Here is a 21,853-nt window from a genome sequence, read left to right as displayed (position 1 = left end):
TTTATACAAAATATATATTCTCTCACAATCGTACATTCAGTGAACATTTCAGGATCTGTCCTATCTCCAGTACGATATCCGCTGGCTGGGATAAAAGACGTTTCCGGCACCGACCGACGGAGAGGGATTACCGGCACACCTATTTCATGTCTGATGGAACAGGTAAATAACGCAATCCCTCGTAGTAGAACCAGTACCGTCATTACCATAAGGGCACACGGGGCTCGTGCCCAAGGCCCCCATCCTCAGGGGGCCCCGAAGGACAGACAGTAACAGTATAGTTGATTATCCATAATAAATAGAAGGTCATAGTAGAAAAATGTTAGTTTAAGTAATTCGCTTTCTTTATTCTTTGCAAAAGGGCCTTTTCTTATGTGCCCAAGGGCCCCAGCATACTTTAAGATGGCCCTGAATAGAACCCGCGTACTTGTACGAATGGTCTTCCTCGCGTTATCCTATTTTGCCACGGCTCATGGGAGCCTGGAGTCCGCTTGCCAACTAATCCCAAGAATTGATTTGGCACTCGTTTGTACGCAAGCGACTGCCATCTGACCTTCCAACCCAGAGGGGAAACTAGGCTTTATTAGGATTAATCCGTTTCCTTACGATTCGGTTCTGTGAGGATCGCAGTTCAAACATAACCTAACCCACTTAACGGCGCAAACGGTGCGGTGTACGGGGGTTTGAGCGGGAGGGGCTAGTAAGATTGGCATCATAATCATACTTTATACCTACATTTTATGGTAGGTAATCATAGTGGTTTATCATAGTGGTTTTCCGGGTCCGAGTCCGGGTCCGAGTCCGGGTCCGAGTCCGGGTCCGAATCCGGGTCCGAGTCCGGGTCCGAGTCCGGGTCCGACTTCGGGTCCGAGTCCGAACCGGATCCGGGTCCGGGTCTGGGTCCGAGTCCGGGTCCAAATCAGGGTCTGAGTCCGGGTCCAGATCCGGGTCCAAGTCAGAACCGGATCCGGGTATGAGTCCGGTTCTGGGTCCAAGTCCGGGTCCCAGTCCAAGTCAAAATCGAAATTCGAAATCACCAAACGTGTACTATGCGTCGTTGAAGAGTTCTGTTCTGATCATCATCAGTAGTTCCACTTCATCAAATGCGACAGTTTTTAATCTAAATGCTTGATTTAATGATGAAAATACAAATAAATCTATACGTATGCCTTTAAGATTTGAGGAGTTCCTTCGATTCCTCATGGATCCCATGTACAGAACTTGAGCTTGACATAAATGTGGCTTTAAAACCTAACTTGCTTAACAAATATAACGAAGAGGAAAAATCGCCAAACGCGAGCTATGCGTCGTTGAAGAGTTCTGTTCTGATCATCATCAGCAGTTCCACTTCATCAAATACGACAGTTTTTAATGTAAATGCTTGATTTTATGATGAATATACAAAAATCTCTATACGCATGCCTTTAAGATTTGAGGAGTTCCCTCTATTCCTCATGGATCCCATCATCAGAACTCGAGCTTGACAAAAATGTGGCTTAAAAACTTAACTTGCTTAACAAACATAACGTAGAGGACAAAGCGCCAAACGCGTGAACTATGCGTCGTTGAAGAGTTCCGTTCTGATCATCATCAGCAGTTCCACTTCATCAAATGTCACTTCTTTGGGTGTATATGCTTGATTTGTTGATAAAAACCTAAAAATCACTATATGTATGCCTTTAAGATTTGAGGAGTTCCCTCGATTCCTCATGGATCCCATCACCAGAACAGGATTTCGACAAAAACGGGACCAATCTGTATGCATATACGTATGTATACTATGCGTAATTCTTTTTTTGATTGTATAATCAAAAAAAGAATTTTCAAAATCGGTCCAGTAATGACGGAGATATGGAGTAACAAAATAAAAAAAAAACATACAACCGAATTGATAACCTCCTTCTTTGAGATTTGGAAGTCGGTTAAAAATGATATTTCGTACATAAGTTCGGAAAACCCATTGGTAAGTACCTACGCGACGGGGTTACCCGCGACCTCCGGATTGAAAGCCGCTCGCTCTTACCGATGGGCCACCAGCATATAAGTAGGTACTTGGACGTGTACAATACAAGTGCAAATTTAAATCAAGATTTGAACACGTAAATATACTGGGTGATTTTGTTATATCTGACCATACTCTGAGGGGTGACTATGTAAATCTTACTAAACAACTAAGGTTCGGATTTTCTTCGGATAAGTAACTAAGCCAGCGTTGGGATACTTGAAGTTCTGCTGTATAAACAATAAGGATGCTGGTAAAACTTATTTAGTAGAACTAAGAGTTGTAAGTATTTGACGGCACGTCCCTACCGAGGCTTATTATCAACCGAGCGAGAAATGTGAGCCAAACGTCTCCTAGACGTCTATATCACTTCAGTTCAACCCGACGAGACACTCTCGACTCAACCTTATTGCTTTACACGTACGATTGTACACAGCAACACTCTTAACCTTACTCTTACCCCACCTTATTGCAAAGGGTTATAAGGTCCACCGAGGTACAGTTAACAGCGGGGGCGATGGTATACCTGTCAGCTGCATTAAATGTTACGTGAGGTAAGCTGCGTTTTACGTGTGCAGAGATTTAAGCTTTCTTGGGTAAGTCTTCATCACAAGCCTATGCAATATTTCAACCAAAAAATGAGGAACTTAGGGAAAATCTGAAAGTATAAGAGATACGTAGTTTGTTTTTAGGAGTTACGACGCCAATTTTAGATAAATAAAAAAATCCTCATTTGGATGAAACACTGTATGTCCCACAGATCTTTCATCGGACAAGGATTTTGGTCTTACGCTAGTTTTTAGATTGGGGCCTTTGGATATTAGTGTTATTATGTTGTATCCTAGATGCGTGCAGGTTTCCTAACCGATGTTTTCCGTCATATGAACAACAGGACATTTTTAATTCAGGTCCTAGAACTTCATTGACACAAGCCGTACGCTTCGACTTGTGGAAATGGAAACCACGCGTGGTTACCGGGGCGTGCAAGTCGTCCAAATTTAAGCAGCGTCCACTGAGGCTAGGTATAGGTACTCTAGCATTTGTTAAATTTCACGCCGCTCTAGGCGGCGCTGATAGAGCTTGAGAGATAGACAGACTAATTTTACTCTTACGTCGACTGTATGCCATAGACAACCACTAAACATCTAAGAGACAGATGACATCATAACGCCCTGACAACAAAGCAAATTAGGTTAATTTGATAAATTTACAAGTATTTTGTAATACTTACCCAAAAAAATATGAACACGTAAATGCAGATATTCCTACTTCCATAATCCCGACGTTTTAACTAATGGAGAATCGGGAGAATCGAGAGTATTGGGAGAATCGGGGTAGAAGGAGCAGAAGGCGGTCCAGGAGAAGTCGTGAAGTCTACCCAGATTGCTACACTTTGTTCGGCAATAAGTGTCTGATCACTGCTGCACTGGTCTTTGCGTTTATCATGCTTCACTACAACTGTAGGAACTGCTACGCGAAACAAGAGCTGATGAAGATTACGAGCAGTGTCGAGGATATAGCGGTAACTGACACAAGTTCTATTTGAGTACCAATATATTATAAGGTTATTATTATTAAGGCATTGGCACCCCAGAAACTTAATATATTTATATAGTCTTATTTTCTACGACTTTGAGGAACTTTTCAAATCTCCAAATTTATATAACTAATGTTTACCCTGGTCTTGTTGCTATGTATTTTTTCATGTAAATGTTGTATTGGCTTGCAAAAGAGTGGTGGAAGCCTACTTGAAGCATGATTATTTGAACTTTGAAGAACTATTTAGGTACGTTGTTTATACACAGTGAAACTCAGAAAATTATAAGTAGGTATGTACCACATTATGTGTACAAGGTTTTTTTTTGTTAGCCTACTTTGGTGTCCCACTGCTGGGCAAAGGCCTCTCCTCATTTTCTCCAGTGGAGTACAAGGTTTAACAATGGTAAAATGATCCACATAAGGGCAAAATATTAGTAGGTTTCAAGTAAGAAATAACAGAAAATAATAGGAGACAGTTGAAGGTAAGGTGCAAATAGTTGAAACGGTTTCGGCGACCTGTGTGTCCTAGAAGCCAATGGCCTAGATAGACGGTACCCTGTCTATGAAACCGATAGGTCCTGGGTTCAATTCCTGGTAAGGGCATTTATTTGTGTGACGAGCACAGATGTTTGTTCCAGAGTCATTGATGTCTACTAAATATGTATTTAAGTATTAAGTAAGTATAGGTATTTGTATATTAAATACATTTATCGTTGTCTTCTAAGCTCCTATAAGCTTAGTTAATTTGTGTAATAATGTCCTATATCATTTACTGGTAATATGTACTTATTTATATTTTACTGCAGGCAAACCTGAGATGATTTAGAACCCGATAAAAATCAATTGATTCATTATTTAAGCAAATCTGTATTTTTGTTCACAGAAACATATAAAAACTATTCAAAGAGACTACCAGCTTATAGAAAACAGACTTGCGTTATATTCCCAAGAAATACCAAAGCTGGAGGAGCAGGTGTCATCTTTGGAGTCATTGGCTCAAGCAATAACCATCAACAGATTCGGTTGGAACCCCAGGGTACACGCTGCTTTACCATACGTCGACGTGAAGTTGAATCATTTCAACCGTACTCGGATCCCAACTAAAAATTCGACTAAAATGAATAATTGTTATCGGAATCACCAAAATAATAGTACGAAAGTAATGTAAACTTTTTGAATTAAGTGCTAAATAAAATGCGTGATCTTCATTAATGTTCTGACAGTACTCGGCAACAGTTTAAGTAAAGGAGTAAAATTACAAAAAAATAATACTTCAATCATTCTGAGTTTGCGGCATTTGGTTCTATTTAACAGTTCTTCGAATTAAGGCGACGGTAGCGGTGGGTAAAATTTCAGATTCTGTCAATTTACCCCATTTCACACACAAGCGCACTTCACGCACACTACCTCACTTTACTGGGACAGGTCAGTGACCCATCATGTTTTTTTAAGATTGGACTTTTAGTTTAGTATTGACCACTAGCCTCCTTTGAGGGTAAAAGCGTTCCATTGAAAGATGAACTAGAAACAATGCATTTAGTCTTGCTTTCCTTGTCTGTTCATGTCACACGTGACGTATCTATTTAATTCATTTGATTGTTGACTGTTTTACTACCTAATATTACTTTGTCGAGATACGCGTTTTGTACAATTAAAGCGAATAAAACAAGGTGTCATTAAGTCAGATGTAAAATGTTATTTACTACTGTATACGGTTTTTCATAAGGTGCAAAATCCATTAAATGGGAATTTAAATAAATAAAGTTTCGGCAGGGTGGCAATTCCATTTTGGCGGATAAAGCGAAACAGAATAGTTATATCGAACCTGCTTACAAATTTTCACGAGAATCAGTTGAGAAAATTAAATGTGATCTGCAAAGGATCAAGCATTTTTGCCCAAGCTGAAACGGAGACCTTTGCTAACGCTCGGCCAATGATGGTTTAGGTACACCTATAAAAAATGGCTGTCCCTGCTGTAATTTTAATATCTTTATATTTCAACCGGTATAGTTTTACCTTTAAAAATAATCGGTATCGCTAAACAATAGCGGTACCTTACTGCTTATACGTTCACGAAATCGGTATCTGCATAACTTGATTGTTAGTAAACTAACCTGGAAAATAATCTCAAAATCACCGAAACATTTATGTACAGTCACCTGCAATAATATGTTACGTCATTAGCGCCAACTTTGCCTCCAGGGAAACTTTGCCCAAAACAACAATTTTAAACAAATTCGTTAATGTAGAAAAAAATATAATAGTTATGGCCACCCTGCTGTTTTTAGTAGAAAATAGGTTATATTTCTGACAAAACTATACACCAAACTTCTGCATAACTTGACTCGGGAATTTTGAGCGAGTTGTCTAATATAGGGTATATTTCGGCGGGCAAAAAATTTATAAATAATGAATGCAAGTAGAAAAAATTGAGAACCATTTGTCAAATATTTCCGGGTTTCAGTTATAACACATGAAGCATAGATTATGTCTATTGAGATTTAAACTAAAAAGGCCTAAATACACAAAAGTTTTAGCGGTGGGCAAAGTAATCCGGTAATTTGGCATCCATACCAACATTGCCCACCACCAAAAACGGATTAGGGTTGTCACTTTCATCTAATTTACCCAACTTCGCAAGTAAAAGAAGGTTATGTTTGTACACTTAAATAAGTTTATAAATATATACTGTATTTAAATAAATAAATAAATAAATAAATAAATAAATATTGGGGACATCTTACACAGATCAAACCTAGCCCCAAACTAAGCAAAGCTTGTACTATGGGTACTAGGCGACGATATACATACTTGTATAGATAAATACATACTTATATACATAGAAAACAACCATGACTCAGGAACAAATATTAGTGTTCATCACACAAATAAATGCCCTTACTGGGATTCGAACCCAGGACCATCGGCTTAGCAGACAGGGTCACTATCCACTAGACCAGACCGGTCGTCAAACTTGATAATTTGTCTTATTATCCTTTATTTAGATGTTTTATCCCGTTAACGAATGAAAAACACAGCAAAAATCATATTTTTGGCCATTAAACTATTGTAACAGATTTTCTCAAAAGTGACAACCCTAGCCTTTGTAAAATGCTTAGGCGAGCCTTATTTGGAAATGGGCAAAAACGGGTAGGCAACATTGCCCAGCAAATTTATTTAAAAGTTTTTACACTTATCGCTAAGATATTAACAGGGAATGGTAGGATTGCCCAAAACCTTTAAGTGATCCTTAGACATCATCATCATACTAGCTGTATTTGAATACCAAATTGCCCGCCCTCTAAAACGCAAAAAAATGGGTAAAAGCACGATAAAAAAATGTTTTCTTCAAATAAACAGATGCGTTTGATCACAATGGACGTGCTGAGCAAAAAAAAATCATATGATATGATTTTTTTATTTGAGAAATTCGTGTTTTTTTTTAAAAAGCGGACAAAGTTGGTGATAATGACGGTACCTACTCTTCGAAGGCCGCAAAAATATGTGACATGCTCTTATGCTTCTACAAATAAGATCGTGTCAGATATTTTAGCGGCCTTCATTGTGTAACATAAATTGCAGGTGACTGTACATTTGGAATAATTATTTTATTTAGTTTCAACGAAAGTTTCAAGTTTAGTACGAAAATACATCAGATATGCAATATGCACAAAATGTAGACCTAATCGAAATAAAACATTGCTTTTTATAGTAAATTTATAAAACATTCGATACAGAGGTATACATAACAATATCCAGGCCACAGCGCTAATGGCCTGTAAGCTTCATCTTGGTCTCCAAAGCCGCAAAAACTCGCTAGTACTTAGTGCTGGTGCCGTTATTTTTTCTTGAAGATTTTCAGAGATTAGCACGTACACACGCATTATACATATAGACGGAACGAACGGCATAATCGCAATCATTTATTCGTCGCAATCCATGGTATTACAGGTCTAGGTACAAGACTTTCAGTTATTACTTAATACGAATTAGGTACATAACGCTTCCTGTTAATAGGCAATATTTTTTGTTTAAGATAAAAGTTCTATAATATAATACAAGATTACAAATGTCATCAAAATTCATTGACGTACAGAAGTCAAATACGTTTTTAAAATGACGCAAATGAATACCAGCATAATGAAAATTAATCCCAATCGGTAAAGATGAGTCTTTAAACTTTTTTCATTTTAAGCGAGTTTTGAAGGAACATAATACTTAAATTCGACTGTAATCGTATTGTTTTAAGATAGTTTACTGCGGTTTTCAACCATTATGACCATAGCACACACAAACACAACACAGCAAATCACATTTAAATGAGACGCGAGCTGATATTTATGTACCCTATTTTTTGAAATACAATTTATCTACTGGTATACTTTCTCGTGTGCGTATATGATTTAATGTCAATATAATTGTCAAAAGCAAGCAAATCAAGCTGTCATTTTCATTTGAAGAAGTATGCGTGTGCTCCCGTGCAGCCCCAGCGGGCATCTGACTTGAAGAGGAATTTTGAGTGATGTCGTCAATGTATGGAAATTGTTCGAAAGTTTACATTTGAGATTGAATTTCTGTGTTGTCTTTGTGAGTAAAAATATAAATCTATAATAAATTGGTAGTTGAATTATCTAGCTTTCAAAATCACACAATAATTCAATTACTGTCAAAGACAAAATTGTTTTGCTTCGGTCTCAAACGGAACTCCATATTTTGATTTTTTGATACTTTTAGTGTCGGTTTGTAGAGAATAACAGCAAATTAAAAATATAATAGCATGAAGAGTCGGTACACGGTTTCTCCGTGAACAAATTTACGTGTAATTTAATGCAATTATTAAACATTTATTGAACAAATTATGGTCACAAAGTGAGGTCTAAATCGAAAACGTCATATACCGGCCCCTTAAGATATTTATGTCAAGTGTCCATTCGATCGCATTTATAAATGAAATAAGACAAGATATGTATTTTTATAATGCCATTTTTATTTGTTTAAGTCTATAGTGATTTTATTAGCATTAGAAAAAGACTACGCGATCTTGACGTGTCTTTTAATTGAAAACGCTTTTTAAAAATCAGTAATCAGTAACTATTACTTATGAAAGCAAAATAATGTAAATAATCGTAGGTATATTATTATGATTTATGATTCATAATTGTTACATATTTGCCGTGACTTATTTTATTTTTCAAAAGTGTTAACAATAAAATGACACGTCAAGATTGTTTACCTTTTTCCTAATGCTGAATAAAACGGACTAAAGACACTTTTAAGCAATAGGAAATGTTAGTTTGCTGCATCAAAGCATTAGCACTGCAACCACAAACAAATCAAATACGATCATAGCATATGTTCCATAGGTTTGTCAAACAGGATAGCTAGTAGGTAAGGTCCAGTTATTGGCAGAAGAACTGCTTGGTCTGTACTATCCGTATTGCGTGTTATTATTCTCAAAATTTAGGACTTTGTAATGTTTTCTGCAATCAGAAACACATTCGACCATGCATTTACAAAACTCCTTTTCATCGTCTTCTTTATCAAGATCGGAACATTTGAGTAGACGCTCAACAAAGGTGGTGCTCTCAGTAAGAGTGGTTTCATCGTTAACTGGAGTATTCCATTGCTGTATAAAGTCACTTGCTCTCTTTTTAAAATTGTCTAGTAAATGGTTTGTCTTTTCTTCAACGTATGTAACATCTGACGGTTTTTTTAAGCATTTTAAACAAGTATGTTTTCGGTCACGTAGTAAGCATGACGATGCAGAGTTGTAGGATTGTTTATCTAGAATGCCTTGAATTTCATCTTGCAGGGATCCATAGGCAATTCCTATATTGTTGATGACCGTCTGTAGAATAAACCATATCCCATTAAAAACAAGCCTTAAGCGGTTTGATTTAAAGAATTTAATCCTAATTTGATTGCATAGTTCGATAAAAACTGTTCTGTCAAAAGAAACCTTATAATTTAGGTACATAAATGTAAAAAAGACCAGTTAAGGTATCTGAAAGAATAGTGTCATAGGCAAATTAGGCATTGGCGTACGCGTGAGGACGTGTTATTTTATTACTTTCAAAAGTTTGGGTTAGAAGGCTAGACTACTAAATTAACACGATATTAGCTGGGTCCATACAGAACGAACCGCCTCGCAAGGTGCAGACGTGCCTCGCTCGAGGCAATGCGGCCGAGGCAGCTCGGTCTACGCGCTAACGTGTGGGTGAAAATTTTAATCTTTGATATCGGATCGTGGGTAGGTATTAGTAAGTTTCATATTTACTTACCTCAAGTGTAGAAAGATCCGATTTCATATGTTTCACTTCCGTTAGCATCGTAAGCCTTTCACACAAGTTTTGGCACAGATGCCCTACAATGGCAAACATGCCTATATAAAGTACTACTTCCGTGACTATACTCCTAACAGACCTTCTCCTATGACGAGGCATTTTGGAAATGGTGGAAATTAACTACATTGTTTTATTGAAACTTTAAATTTAATGATTTTGGAATTTTACAAAATTTCAGATGACACAAGCTGACATTAGAATACTGCCAAAAGAGGATGCGTATTATACAGTATTTATAAGCTTTGGTTTGTTCAAAGAGAATTTGAAATAGAGAGTTACTATCATGGTAAATCAATGGTAAATTATGTAGCTACAGTACATTTACTGCCATCTTTTGACAGACGATTAAAACTGTTAGAACGCAATTTATTGTCACTGATATGTGTTAACTTGTTAAATATTAATATTAACGCCATCTACTCGAGACTTAAGCGCTTATCATACGCGAATTCCTGGAGTAAGTAAGTACCCATTGGTAATTCAGTGTTAAGATAAATACTCCAATCATGTTCCTACAGTTCCACCAGCAATGAGTATTTGGTGAGATTTTTACCATAATTCCCAATAAAGTGCAATACTCCCCGACGCCATGATGGATTGCTCCTGGGTGTAATTCCAATCGCTCACCGAATTGGGCGAGTCTAAGGCTCAATTAGCTATACATAACTATTAGTATATGACATCCATCTTGCATACCTATGTACCTAATTATAACACTGACAATGTATGATTAATACAAACAAACAAACAAACAAACAAACAAAATTTACTTTATTCATGTAGGCCTAGCAACAAGCTCTTATGAATCGTAATTAATCTTAATCTAATTATCAGAGCAATTTATTGATGTTAATATTATTCCATAATAAAATTGGATTATTATACATATCAAATTTAACACTAAAAATTTCACAAAAGGATCGTCAAACATTAAAAAGATTGTATAAAAAAATACTAGTCTAGAATTTCTAGAATAAAATCTAAATGTCAAAAAAAAGCATAAGTGACAAAAGAAGTAGATAGTATTACATCGGAATATCCATTTCCTCATCAATAATCAAATATACCTAATAAATAAATAATCATTTCGAATAACAATTAATCCCACGTTGTAATATCATTCATGTAGTCTTGTGTGGTATAATAAGCTTTAGAAATAAGTTTACGCTTTACATAATTCTTAAATTTATTAATAGATAATTCAGTAATATGGTTTGGAAGTTTATTATAAAATCTTACACAATTACCCATGAATGATTTTTTAATTTTATGGAGCCGAGTGAAGGGCACTGCGAGCTTATGTTTATTTCTAGTATTAATATTATGAATTTCACAATTTTTCCTAAAATTTACAATATTTTTATGTACGTACAGAATATTCTCATAAATGTATTGACAGTGCACTGTCATTATGTCAATTTCCTTAAATTTATCTCTAAGTGAGTCTCTATGGTTCATTTTGTATATTGCTCGAATAGCCCTCTTCTGCAGAACAAAAATGGTATTTATCTCTGAAGCGCCGCCCCACAGTAAAATACCATATGCCATAATGCTATGGAAGTAACTAAAATATACTAATCGAGCTGTTTTCACATCAGTTAACTGACGGATTTTGCTCACTGCAAAAGCTGCAGAGCTCAGTCTATTCGAAAGAGTAGCAATATGGGGACCCCACTGGAGTTTAGAATCTAAAGTTATACCAAGAAAAACTGTACTATCAACTAATTCCAATTCCTCATCCTTCACAATGACACTTGTTTGCACATGCCTTACGTTACTACTAGTGACAAACTTAATACATTTAGTCTTTTTCTCATTTAACAGTAAATTATTAACATTGAACCAATTTACTACTTTTGAAATAGCATTGTTTACATCATTGTAAGCTTGTTGCTGTCGTTTGACTTTGAAAATAAGTGAGGTGTCGTCTGCAAACAATACTATATCATGGTGGGTCTTAATAAGGAATGGCAAGTCATTTATGTAGATAAGGAACAGGAAAGGCCCCAATATTGACCCCTGTGGAACACCCATAGAGACCAATGACCCAGGTGATCGCTGTCCATTCACATCGACCCTTTGTATTCTACCATTTAAGTAGGACTTAAGTAAATTCAGTGCCGATCCTCTAACTCCGTAATAATGAAGTTTCCTGATTAATGTTTCATGACAAACACAGTCGAAGGCCTTAGATAAATCACAGAAGACACCTAAAGCATCTCGTGACTCCTCCCAGGCATCGAAAATATGCTTAATTAGCTCAACACCAGCATCGGTTGTTGAGCGACCCCGTGTAAAACCAAACTGCTTATTATGCATCAAATTATTAACGTTAAAATGTCGTACTAATTGAGAAAGAACTAATTTTTCAAAAATCTTGCTAAATGTTGGTAGCACAGATATCGGTCTAAAGTTAGTGGGGTCAGAGCTGCTACCAGATTTAAATAAAGGAATTACTTTACTATGTTTCATTAGATCAGGAAACTCGCCGCAATCAACACTGTTGTTAAATATAACTACCAAGTCAGGCGCTACAATTTCTACTAAGGATTTGACAGCATGGACAGAGACTCCCCAGAGGTCATTAGTTTTTTTGACATTAATTGATTTAAACGCCTTTATTACATCTGAGGTACAAACATGTTCAAAATGAAGGTCTCCACAACACTCTGGAGCGTTATGTTTTAATAATGTAACAGCAGATGAGGGTGATGAATTTAAATCCTTAGTTGTGGATACTGGTACCTCGGTGAAAAATTTTTCAAATTCTGTAGCTACTTCTAAATTGGAAGCTATAATTTTGTTATCAATGTTTAGTTTAAGTTCTTTAATTGTATGTTTCGAGCGACCAGTCTCCACATTTATAACTTTCCAGGTTGCTTTAACAATGTCGGAACTACTTTTTATTTTCTGACTTAGATAATTTCGCTTAGCTATATGACAATCTACTTTAAACTTCTTCGAATACTCCTTCACATGTTCTTTAAATTCATCACTCTGATTAAACCGCCGTTCCTCATATAAGGCATACAGTTCACGTCTTCTTTGATGTAAGTCCGCAGTAGCCCACTCACTAAAAACTGATGCACCACTAACTACGACCGATTTTGAGGTGAATATCGCATTATAATGATCCATAAAAGTGTGAAAGAATGAATTATACATACTATTAGGACTCATATCGGAAGACAAAAAGGGTAGCGCCTGAACTAAACTTAGCTTCATTCTTTCCACGCGGTCCGAGGTTACTGGTACAAAAGTTATTTGTTTTCTCATGGTATTTTTCCTTAATGCCTCAAATACCATTAATTGACCTAAGTGGTCTGATTCTAAATTGCTGATAACTTTTTTAGCAATAGGAAAAATATCTGTGAAAATATTATCTATACAGGTTGCACTAGTAGCAGTCACTCTAGTGGGCTCCATAAACATGTGGTTGAGATTACAAGATTTAAAAAGATTCAATAATCTACAAGACATTGTTGAATTTTCCATAATATTTACATTAAAGTCGCCGCATATAAGCAATTTCTTACTAGAAGATGATATTTTAAGTAGGGCAGATTCCATTATGTTTTCAAATAATTCAAAATTACTTAATGGCGGCCTATACACACAGACAACAATAAATTGCTCTAATTCTACTGCACTTAGTTCTATAGTCCGTTCAACAGACATGGATACAATGTCCTTACGTTCCTTAAATTTTAACTGACTATTTAATATAATTAATGACCCACCATGTATGGAACTAAGTCTGGTGAACGAACTTCCTGCCTGGTGATTATTAAATTGGGGCATTAATTCATTATTATTTAACCAATGTTCAGTAAGACATAAAATATCAATATTAAAATCATTCAAAAAAAGTTCTATCTGTAAATTTTTCCCTCTAATACATTGAATATTTTGATGCACCAGGTGGATATACTTTCCATGTTTGCAGTATTTTTCATTATATTTATTTAAAACTAAATTGCCAGAGACAGAATCTTTTGTCTTAACAGCTAGTTTAAATCTATTAAATCATTGGTTATGACTGGAACCAATTCCATGTTCATACTGGGCTGCTCAATAGGAGCAGAATTGTCTGCCAAATTCTTGGCAGAAATGTCAAGTAAATAAAGTAAGTAAACAAATAAAATGAATATGAATAATATGAATGTAGACACAGAATGATCACTGTCTGTTGCCTGGATCACACCTAACGAGTCCTCGTTAACCTAAGTCGACATCTAGCGTCAAGTAGCGAATTTATCAGTTCCTGCTGCTAGTTGACAAAAAATGCTGCGACGAACGAAAAGTCTATTAGCTCAATAATTTTCAGCTAATATTAAATATTATAACCGGATTTACCGGAACTCTATTTTCAACTCCTTCTGCTTGTAATATTTGTTGTAAATTGTTTTAGTAATACATTTTTCGTCAATCACGACACTCGTGACATCTAGTGTTAAGTAGCGGTACTGATAAATCCACTACTTGACGCTAGATGTCGACTTCGAAATAACTCGCGTTTTGGTAAGAAAACTGATGTATGGAGTTAGCACTCTTTCCTTTTACTATTTATCTCGAGGCCACATTACACCGGCGCCACGGCCAAGAAATCAAAGGAAAACTCGCCCGTACCCGCGCATTCAATGGGAATAAAAGAACTCTGATTTATACGGCTATTACAGAGCCTATTCATTGTTTTTGTACCTACCTTTATTGGATATTGGCTATGTGCGGAGTGCGTTGTGGGTGATCTAAAGGCGATGAGGTGTTCTTTTTGTGTCCAAAGTTATTTAGTGGGTGATATAAAGGCGATGAGGTGTTCTTTTTGTGCCTAAAGTTATTTAACATCTGTCAAATATTAAAGATCTACTGGGTCCCATAGCCTAGCGTGGTGCACGGCACTGTATGCTCCCTTGTCCCATACCCACCTACAAAACCTCCCTTGTGGAAACCTTCAAAGAAATCGAAAAAGTTTTTAAAAGTTTCTGAAAAAATCGTATGATGCTATAACATTTCCCATTTCATTTTTCAAATGTTAGTGTCCGGAATCTATTTATGTAGGTACTTAGAACATTTTGTAAATTTTCTATGGACATCTTCTTCCTCGCGTTATCCCGGCATTTTGCCACGGCTCATGGGAGCCGGGGGTCCGCTTCACAACTAATCCCAAGAATTGACGTAGGCACAAGTTTTTACGAAATCGGGTGCCATCTGACCTTACAACCCAGAGGGGAAACTAGGCCTTATTGGGATTAGCCCGGTTTCCTCACGATGTTTTCCTTCACCGAAAATTTCCATGGACATATCAGCATAACCCAACTAGCAAATTATGTCATAAGAAAGGCAGCATTACGTTTCTCTTTCAGCTACGAGTATTTGGTCGAGAGATAGATCCGTAAAAGTTCGAAAGAAGCATCCGACGACGTTCTCTCGACGCGATTTGGGCGCACTTCTTTCAGCTTTTTAATTGAAAGAATATCGTAAGAGTGTCGCATGAATAGCCAAATAGTTGAAAGATAGTCATCAGAATCGCTTTCATTCGACTTATTTATCGTAAAATATAAATGTAGTCAATACGTATATTTGTTTATCCCTTTTCAACAGATACAAAGCGACAAACCTCGTTCAATTCATTGAACCCACAAAATCAGTCCGACACGCATCCATCTTGGTTGGACTCATATATCGCGGCTGACGTTTGACCACGCACACCCCATAAAGTGAACCGATATTTCATTGGCCGCTGAAACATCAAGTATACACGGATACACTGTGGGAATACAGGTAAATATAGTTATGGTTTAATTTGCGATGGAATCTTAGCGGTCAAAAGGTTAGCGTGATATATTTCACAGATGTTTCACAGTACATATGGTGCTACTTTCCCGCATTAGTGCGGGAATCAGCACTTTCCGTGCCTATGTCGAAAGTTTTAAAGGGCCATATGTACCTACTGTAAAACGTTGTACAATACCTACACATGCGAATAGGTTCATTCATTCATTCATTCAATTCTTTATTGATAAAATATTACATTTTACATGTCAATTAAGTATTTACATTTCAATATTATGGTATATAAAGATAATTACATTTTACATTTCAATATTTTAACATGATTATATTCTTATATTTAATTAGGTACTTATTTGGTAGTTTTGCCTTAGGTCATTTGAAGTGTTTGTTTTGGGTCAGCAATCGCTGTCGACGAATTCATCAGTATTATAACACGCCAGGTCTGTTAATAATATTTTAAGTTTGTTTGCAAACAATCTATCGCACTGTACTTCCGTTATTTCTAGCGGTAGTGCGTTGTATAGTTTGGCCCCCGTGACACCGAAAGACTTCCGTGATTTGGCGAGTCTACATCTGGGAATTAATAAAAGATTACGCCTGCGAGTGCTCCTGCTGTGTGCGTGAGTCGTGTCGAAGTTGTGTAAGTTGGCTCGAACGTACTTACATGCATTCAAGATGTAAACTCCCGGCAGTGTAAGTATTTTTGAGTCCTTGAACAGGTCTTTCGCGGGGTGGTCGTAAGGTTTACGTGTTATTATTCTTATGGCGCGCTTCTGCATTTTGAATGCTTTATCACGGTCAGCTGCTGTGCCCCATAGATCTACCGCTTGGGTGAGTAGGGAATGAAAATACCCATAATAGGCTTTTTTTATGTTATCAAATGATAGGGTTTTGGCAAGTCTAGAGAGTGCAAAGCACGCTGATGCCAACCTATCACACAACGACTGAATGTGGGGGGACCACGTGAGCCCGGAGTCAATGGTGCAGCCTAGGTATTGAACCTGGTCTACTTGCGGAACGTTGATCCCGTCAAGTGATATACTTAAATTATTTTTGTTTGCTTTTAATTTAAAGTGCATAACGTTCGTCTTTTCTATGTTTAATTGCATGCCGTTAACAGAGAACCACTTTGACAAAAGGTACATTGCGTTGTTTATTTTATATTGTAAGGTTTCACAGTTATCGGCGTCCACTAATACACACGTATCATCAGCGAAAGTTATGAATTCTAGGTCGGGACATGCTGTAGGGATGTCATTGATTAAAATTAAAAATAAGTTATTCCCCATAGATGATCCCTGGGGGACAGCTCGGTTGCCGATTTGTTCTAGTTCCGATACCGTATCTAGGACATATGTACACTGCCTTCTATTTTTTAGAAAGGAAGCTATTGTTTTGAAAAACCCTCCTTCGACTCCGTATTCGGTCAATTTTTTTAAAAGAAGCGTATGGTCTACCATTTCGAAAGCGCGCGACAAGTCGCAGAATATCGCTGCGACTTGTCGCCCACCCTCGAGGTGCGACAACACCCGCGTCACGACGTCACTACAAGCGTCCGCCGTCGACCTGCCCGGCTGGTAAGCGTACTGCCGACTATTCAGTAGGTTATTTGCCACCAGATATCCCATAAGTCTAGAACTAATTAAGTTTACAAATAATTTGGAAATAACGGGAATTAGGGATATCGGACGATAGCATTTCTCTAAGTTTGTTTCACCTTTTCCCTTGTAAACTGGTAGAACTTTAATTAATTTTAAAATATCTGGATATACCCCGTTTAAGATACACTGGTTAAATAACATTAGGAGAATTGATACAACTACAGGTGGCAAATAATCTAATAAACGAGTCGACATGTCGTTAATGTCTTTTGATTCTTTTCTCTTTATTATTTTTATAGTTTTCATAATTTCTGTGAGAGTAAAAGGTTCGAATTGAAGGGTGGGCCTGTCTATTGGCAAGTATTTAGATAGATAAACGAGAGCAGAACGATCGCACGGGTGTTTATCACTAACGTTAGTACTTACGTAATACCGGTTCAGCCGGGATGCCGCGTCAGCGGCGCGCGCCTTATCGCAGTTACCAGCTGATTGTGACACAAATATGTTTTCATATCTCATGCTCTGAAAATGGGTCGTTGTTGTTCTAAAAGGTGCGCAGAAAGTGATACGTTTATGCTCTAGTGCAGAAAAGTGGTGTACTCCTCTGCGTCCCCGTCCACGAACAACTGTGTGGAAACAAAATGGAAAAAAAATAGTGGCTTTATTTCTTCGCCTGGAACAATTGGTAATTGTTTAATTTTACTAATCCCACGTTGATCCTTTTTTTTTATAAAAAATGATGTAGGTAAGTAAATTCTTAAAAACAAATTATTCTTGATTTCTTTCGTTGAATTCTATTTACTCGATTTCATAAGGCGGGAACCAAAAGGAATACACCAAAAATGTTTTTTAAACCTCACACTTGCGTAAATGAGCAAAGGCAAAATCTTATACAGCCACAGTTAAACGTGTGTACGATATTAAATTGGTTTTTAAAGTTATTTAGCACTATATTCATGAAAATAAAATAAAACACAAGATAAAAATGTCTTATATTATTAATTAAATTGTTATTTAATATTTAAAATACTTTTATTATGTTATTACGTGGTGCGGCGCACCAAGGTCGCGGTGCGGTCCGGTGGTCTGTTGCGGCTTTTAGAACGAAGAAGTACAAAATTAAAAAGTAAGAGGCAATCCCGCTGATTTTCATACTTTAATGAACAAATAATTTTAAAATTACTGCAGTTTGTTAAAAATGTGTGTTTTCGTGAATATTGCAATCTAAATGATTTTCGCTAGGGGTGAATCTTCACACATGTAAAGTCTCCGATTGCAAGTAAGTCCTAAGGAAAAAAATGATGGCCGTAGGTCTATTAGGTAAGTACTTCAATTAGTGATTTTGCGAAATTGCCTTGTCTTGTTTGGTTTCCTCGCATTCGATATGAAAAGTAGAGTGTTTAACTCGGGTGAAAGGCACCATTTCCGTCTCGGATTATTGGCGCTCTCACTGCGTTCGAGCGCCAAACTACCTCGACAGAAATGGGTGCCTTTCAACCCTTGGTTAACAATCTACTATTATTGCACTGTTTTTGTTACTGACATTTTTGCAGGTCTCGGAAGCAATTACTCGCCAAACACTTCGGCACAGTCATATTTATATTTGGTTGGGATATTTGACTATTTATATAGTCGCTACGTTGATTTTTTAACATAGACCAGTAAGGTAATTCCTACTTTTCGCACTTGTATCTTCATGTACTAATTATCTCTTTATTTATATTTGAACTCTTAGGCTAGGTGATTTATAATATGAATATACAAGTAAAATATATAAAGTACTAATTATTATTATTATCAATTTGTTATGGAAGATTAACTATATGTATAACCTAACTGGGCCGCGAAATGCTTATATGTGTGCAAGTTGTAAAGTTTCCGAAAAGATTGATAATTTCTCGGAAATATTTCCCAAAATTTACAAACTTTGGCGTCCCAAAGCACATCCCACTCTCACTTTTGTCATCTTTTCAGTGCCGGTGCCTTTCTTGTGAACATTGACTGTCTTTACAATTTCTCTGTCTCTAGTCCTAGAGCCACTAACACTGCTTAAATGCGTTCCCGGTAATTAATTCCTTAGATCTGTAATATATCATTCGTAAGTCGAGACGCCGTTCATAAATCATAACGCTCTTGGTCTCGAGATGGTTGCCAACTTAATGTGTAGGATACCTATGTCGCAGGGAAATGATCAAAACAGAGATTTGAACAAATCTCTAAGGGATATGATCAAACCACGCAGGATGTTAAAATGGCGAATCGATATCATCATTTCCCTAGAAAAATTCAGTCATTTGACCAAATCACTGACTCTGTTTAGTGAAAAGACAAAATCGGCCAATAAACGCGAAACGCTTTTTCATTTCACTATATTTGTTTAGGAATTTGACAAAATCCCTAACTACGACAGTAAGTTGACGAAACGAACTCAAAAAGTCAACCAGTTTTATCATTTCGCTAAACAGGTTTAGTGAAATGATAAAGTTTCAACTGGAATATGGTATATTATGGTGACTTGATTAAATCTCTGAACGGTTTAGTGAAATGACGAAAGCAAGTACAGAATACAACAGTTTACTCTACAGTTAAGCGATTTGATCAAATCTCTGACTAAGTAGATTAAGTGATTAAGTTATATGTAGCATTAGAATATATATGTATAGAATAGTATTAATAAGTAAAGCTAATCATAACAGTTATGTCTTGTAGGCCGGTCCCGTAACGGCAAATATTGTCTGGCCATAAAAGTGCACTTTGTTATTATTGCAATGCATACCTAAGCTCCGACCGCTACGCGCGGCCTTTGTATTCGTTAAGTTCCTGTATTAGTTTATTAAGGTCTATTATCCTTGTTTACGCTCTTGTAGCTTCGTTTTTCATTACCGTCAAAACTGGCAACTTTATCATCAGAAGGTAACTTTACCATATTCTATTGTAGTAAGAAAGTATGGTATAATTAAAAAGACAATCCCTCTTAATAATTAATAATTATGTTTCACTTTACAACCACCTATTCTTGTATTCGATTAAAATAGCTGGTTTAATAAACAACTTTGATACCTACTATTGACATCTTATTTTACCATTTCACTTAATCTAGTCAGAGAATTGATCAAATCGCTTAACTGTAGAGTAAACTGTTGTATTCTGTATACTTGCTTTTCGTCATTTCACTAAACCGTTCAGATAATCACCATAATATACCATCTTGCAGTTGAGACTTTATCATTTCACTAAACCTGTTTAGCGAAATGATAAAACTGGTTGACTTTTTGAGTTCGTTTCGTCAACTTACTGTCGTGGTTAGGGATTTTGTCAAATTCCTAAACAAATCTAGTGAAATGAAAAAGCGTTTCGTGTTTATTGGCCAATTTTGTCTTTTCACTAAACAGAGTCAGTGATTTGGTCAAATGACTGAATTTTTCTAGGGAAATGATGATATGGATTCGCCATTTTAACATCCTGCGTGATTTGATCATATCCCTTAGAGATTTGTTCAAATCTCTGTTTTGATAATTTCCCTGCGACATATACATGACGTGCGGATTTTAACGGAAACGTCCAAGTTTGAGCGACCTGCAACATTGACTCATCCAAAACTGAGTTAAAAAATCAGTAAAAATTTAATTAAGAGCCGATCAATGTGCACTCTAGCGCCACTGCTAAATAATCGTGATTATTTAAATTTAACGACAGGTATTTATAAACGGGGGCCGCTACGGACTGTATTGTGTATTCAAGTACCTTTTGAATACATCAAACTAGTTTTTGTGTTGCTGGATTCGTCGATCTATGAACTCAAAACAAAAGCGGCAGTTTTAACTTTGGACGCATAGATTGACGAATCCACCAACATAAAAACTAGTTTGATGTATTCAAAAGGTACTTAAATACACAATACAGCCCGTAGCGGCCCCCTTTTTTAAATACCTGTCGTTAAATTTGAATAATCACGATTATTTAGCAGTGGCACGCTAGTGTGCACGTTGATGGGCTCTTAAAAAAAGCCACTCTATGACTATCCTTGTAGTGGTTGGTGTCTAAAAAAAGCCCATCAGTAATGCTTCCAAATGTCATGCTCTATGGGACGGTACCTTGGTACCTACAGATGGACTGCAACCCGACTGCAACTTGTACATGAACTGCACGCCGACTGCACGCCAACTGCAACGTCGACATGCAGTTCCCATACAAATTGCAGTCAACTTGCAGTCCGTCTGTATCGGCCCTTAAGGTTTACTGGAAGTAATTAGGAAAATAAAATTACCAAATCTTGAAAAATTGTCTTTTTTATTTCAATGCCATCTAGCGGAATTTCTGTAAACTATCTGTGCCACTTAAAAGACTCAAGTTGTCATAAGGTTCTACCGAAATTTCAACGTCACAAGACAAGCTCGTAGTGCCGTAATAATTCACTAGATGGCGTTAAAACTAAACTTAGCTTTTAAGTATTTGGCAAAATATTTTTATATTTTGTTATTATTGATATATTATATATAAGCTTCAATACTATACTTCAATATATACATTTGACAAGTTTATAAAGTACCTAAAATTAATTTCTTTGTAGGTAC

General features: G+C 36.6%; 1 protein-coding gene across 1 annotated transcript; it reads left to right on the top strand.

Annotated features, from left to right (window-relative positions):
* Positions 1-3,203: 3,203 nt before the first annotated feature.
* On the top strand, positions 3,204-4,709 carry LOC134791565 (uncharacterized). The gene is made up of 2 exons (XM_063762615.1): positions 3,204-3,524; positions 4,425-4,709. Exons 1-2 carry the CDS (start codon positions 3,297-3,299, stop codon positions 4,707-4,709), a joined length of 513 nt encoding a protein of 170 aa, XP_063618685.1. The 5' UTR covers positions 3,204-3,296.
* Positions 4,710-21,853: the final 17,144 nt, after the last annotated feature.

This window comes from Cydia splendana, chromosome 6 (genome assembly GCF_910591565.1).
Source record: "Cydia splendana chromosome 6, ilCydSple1.2, whole genome shotgun sequence".
In the NCBI taxonomy this organism is placed as follows: Eukaryota; Metazoa; Arthropoda; class Insecta; order Lepidoptera; family Tortricidae; genus Cydia; species Cydia splendana.
Note: the sequence above shows the minus strand (reverse complement) of the source record. Positions and strands in the feature narration are given on the sequence as shown.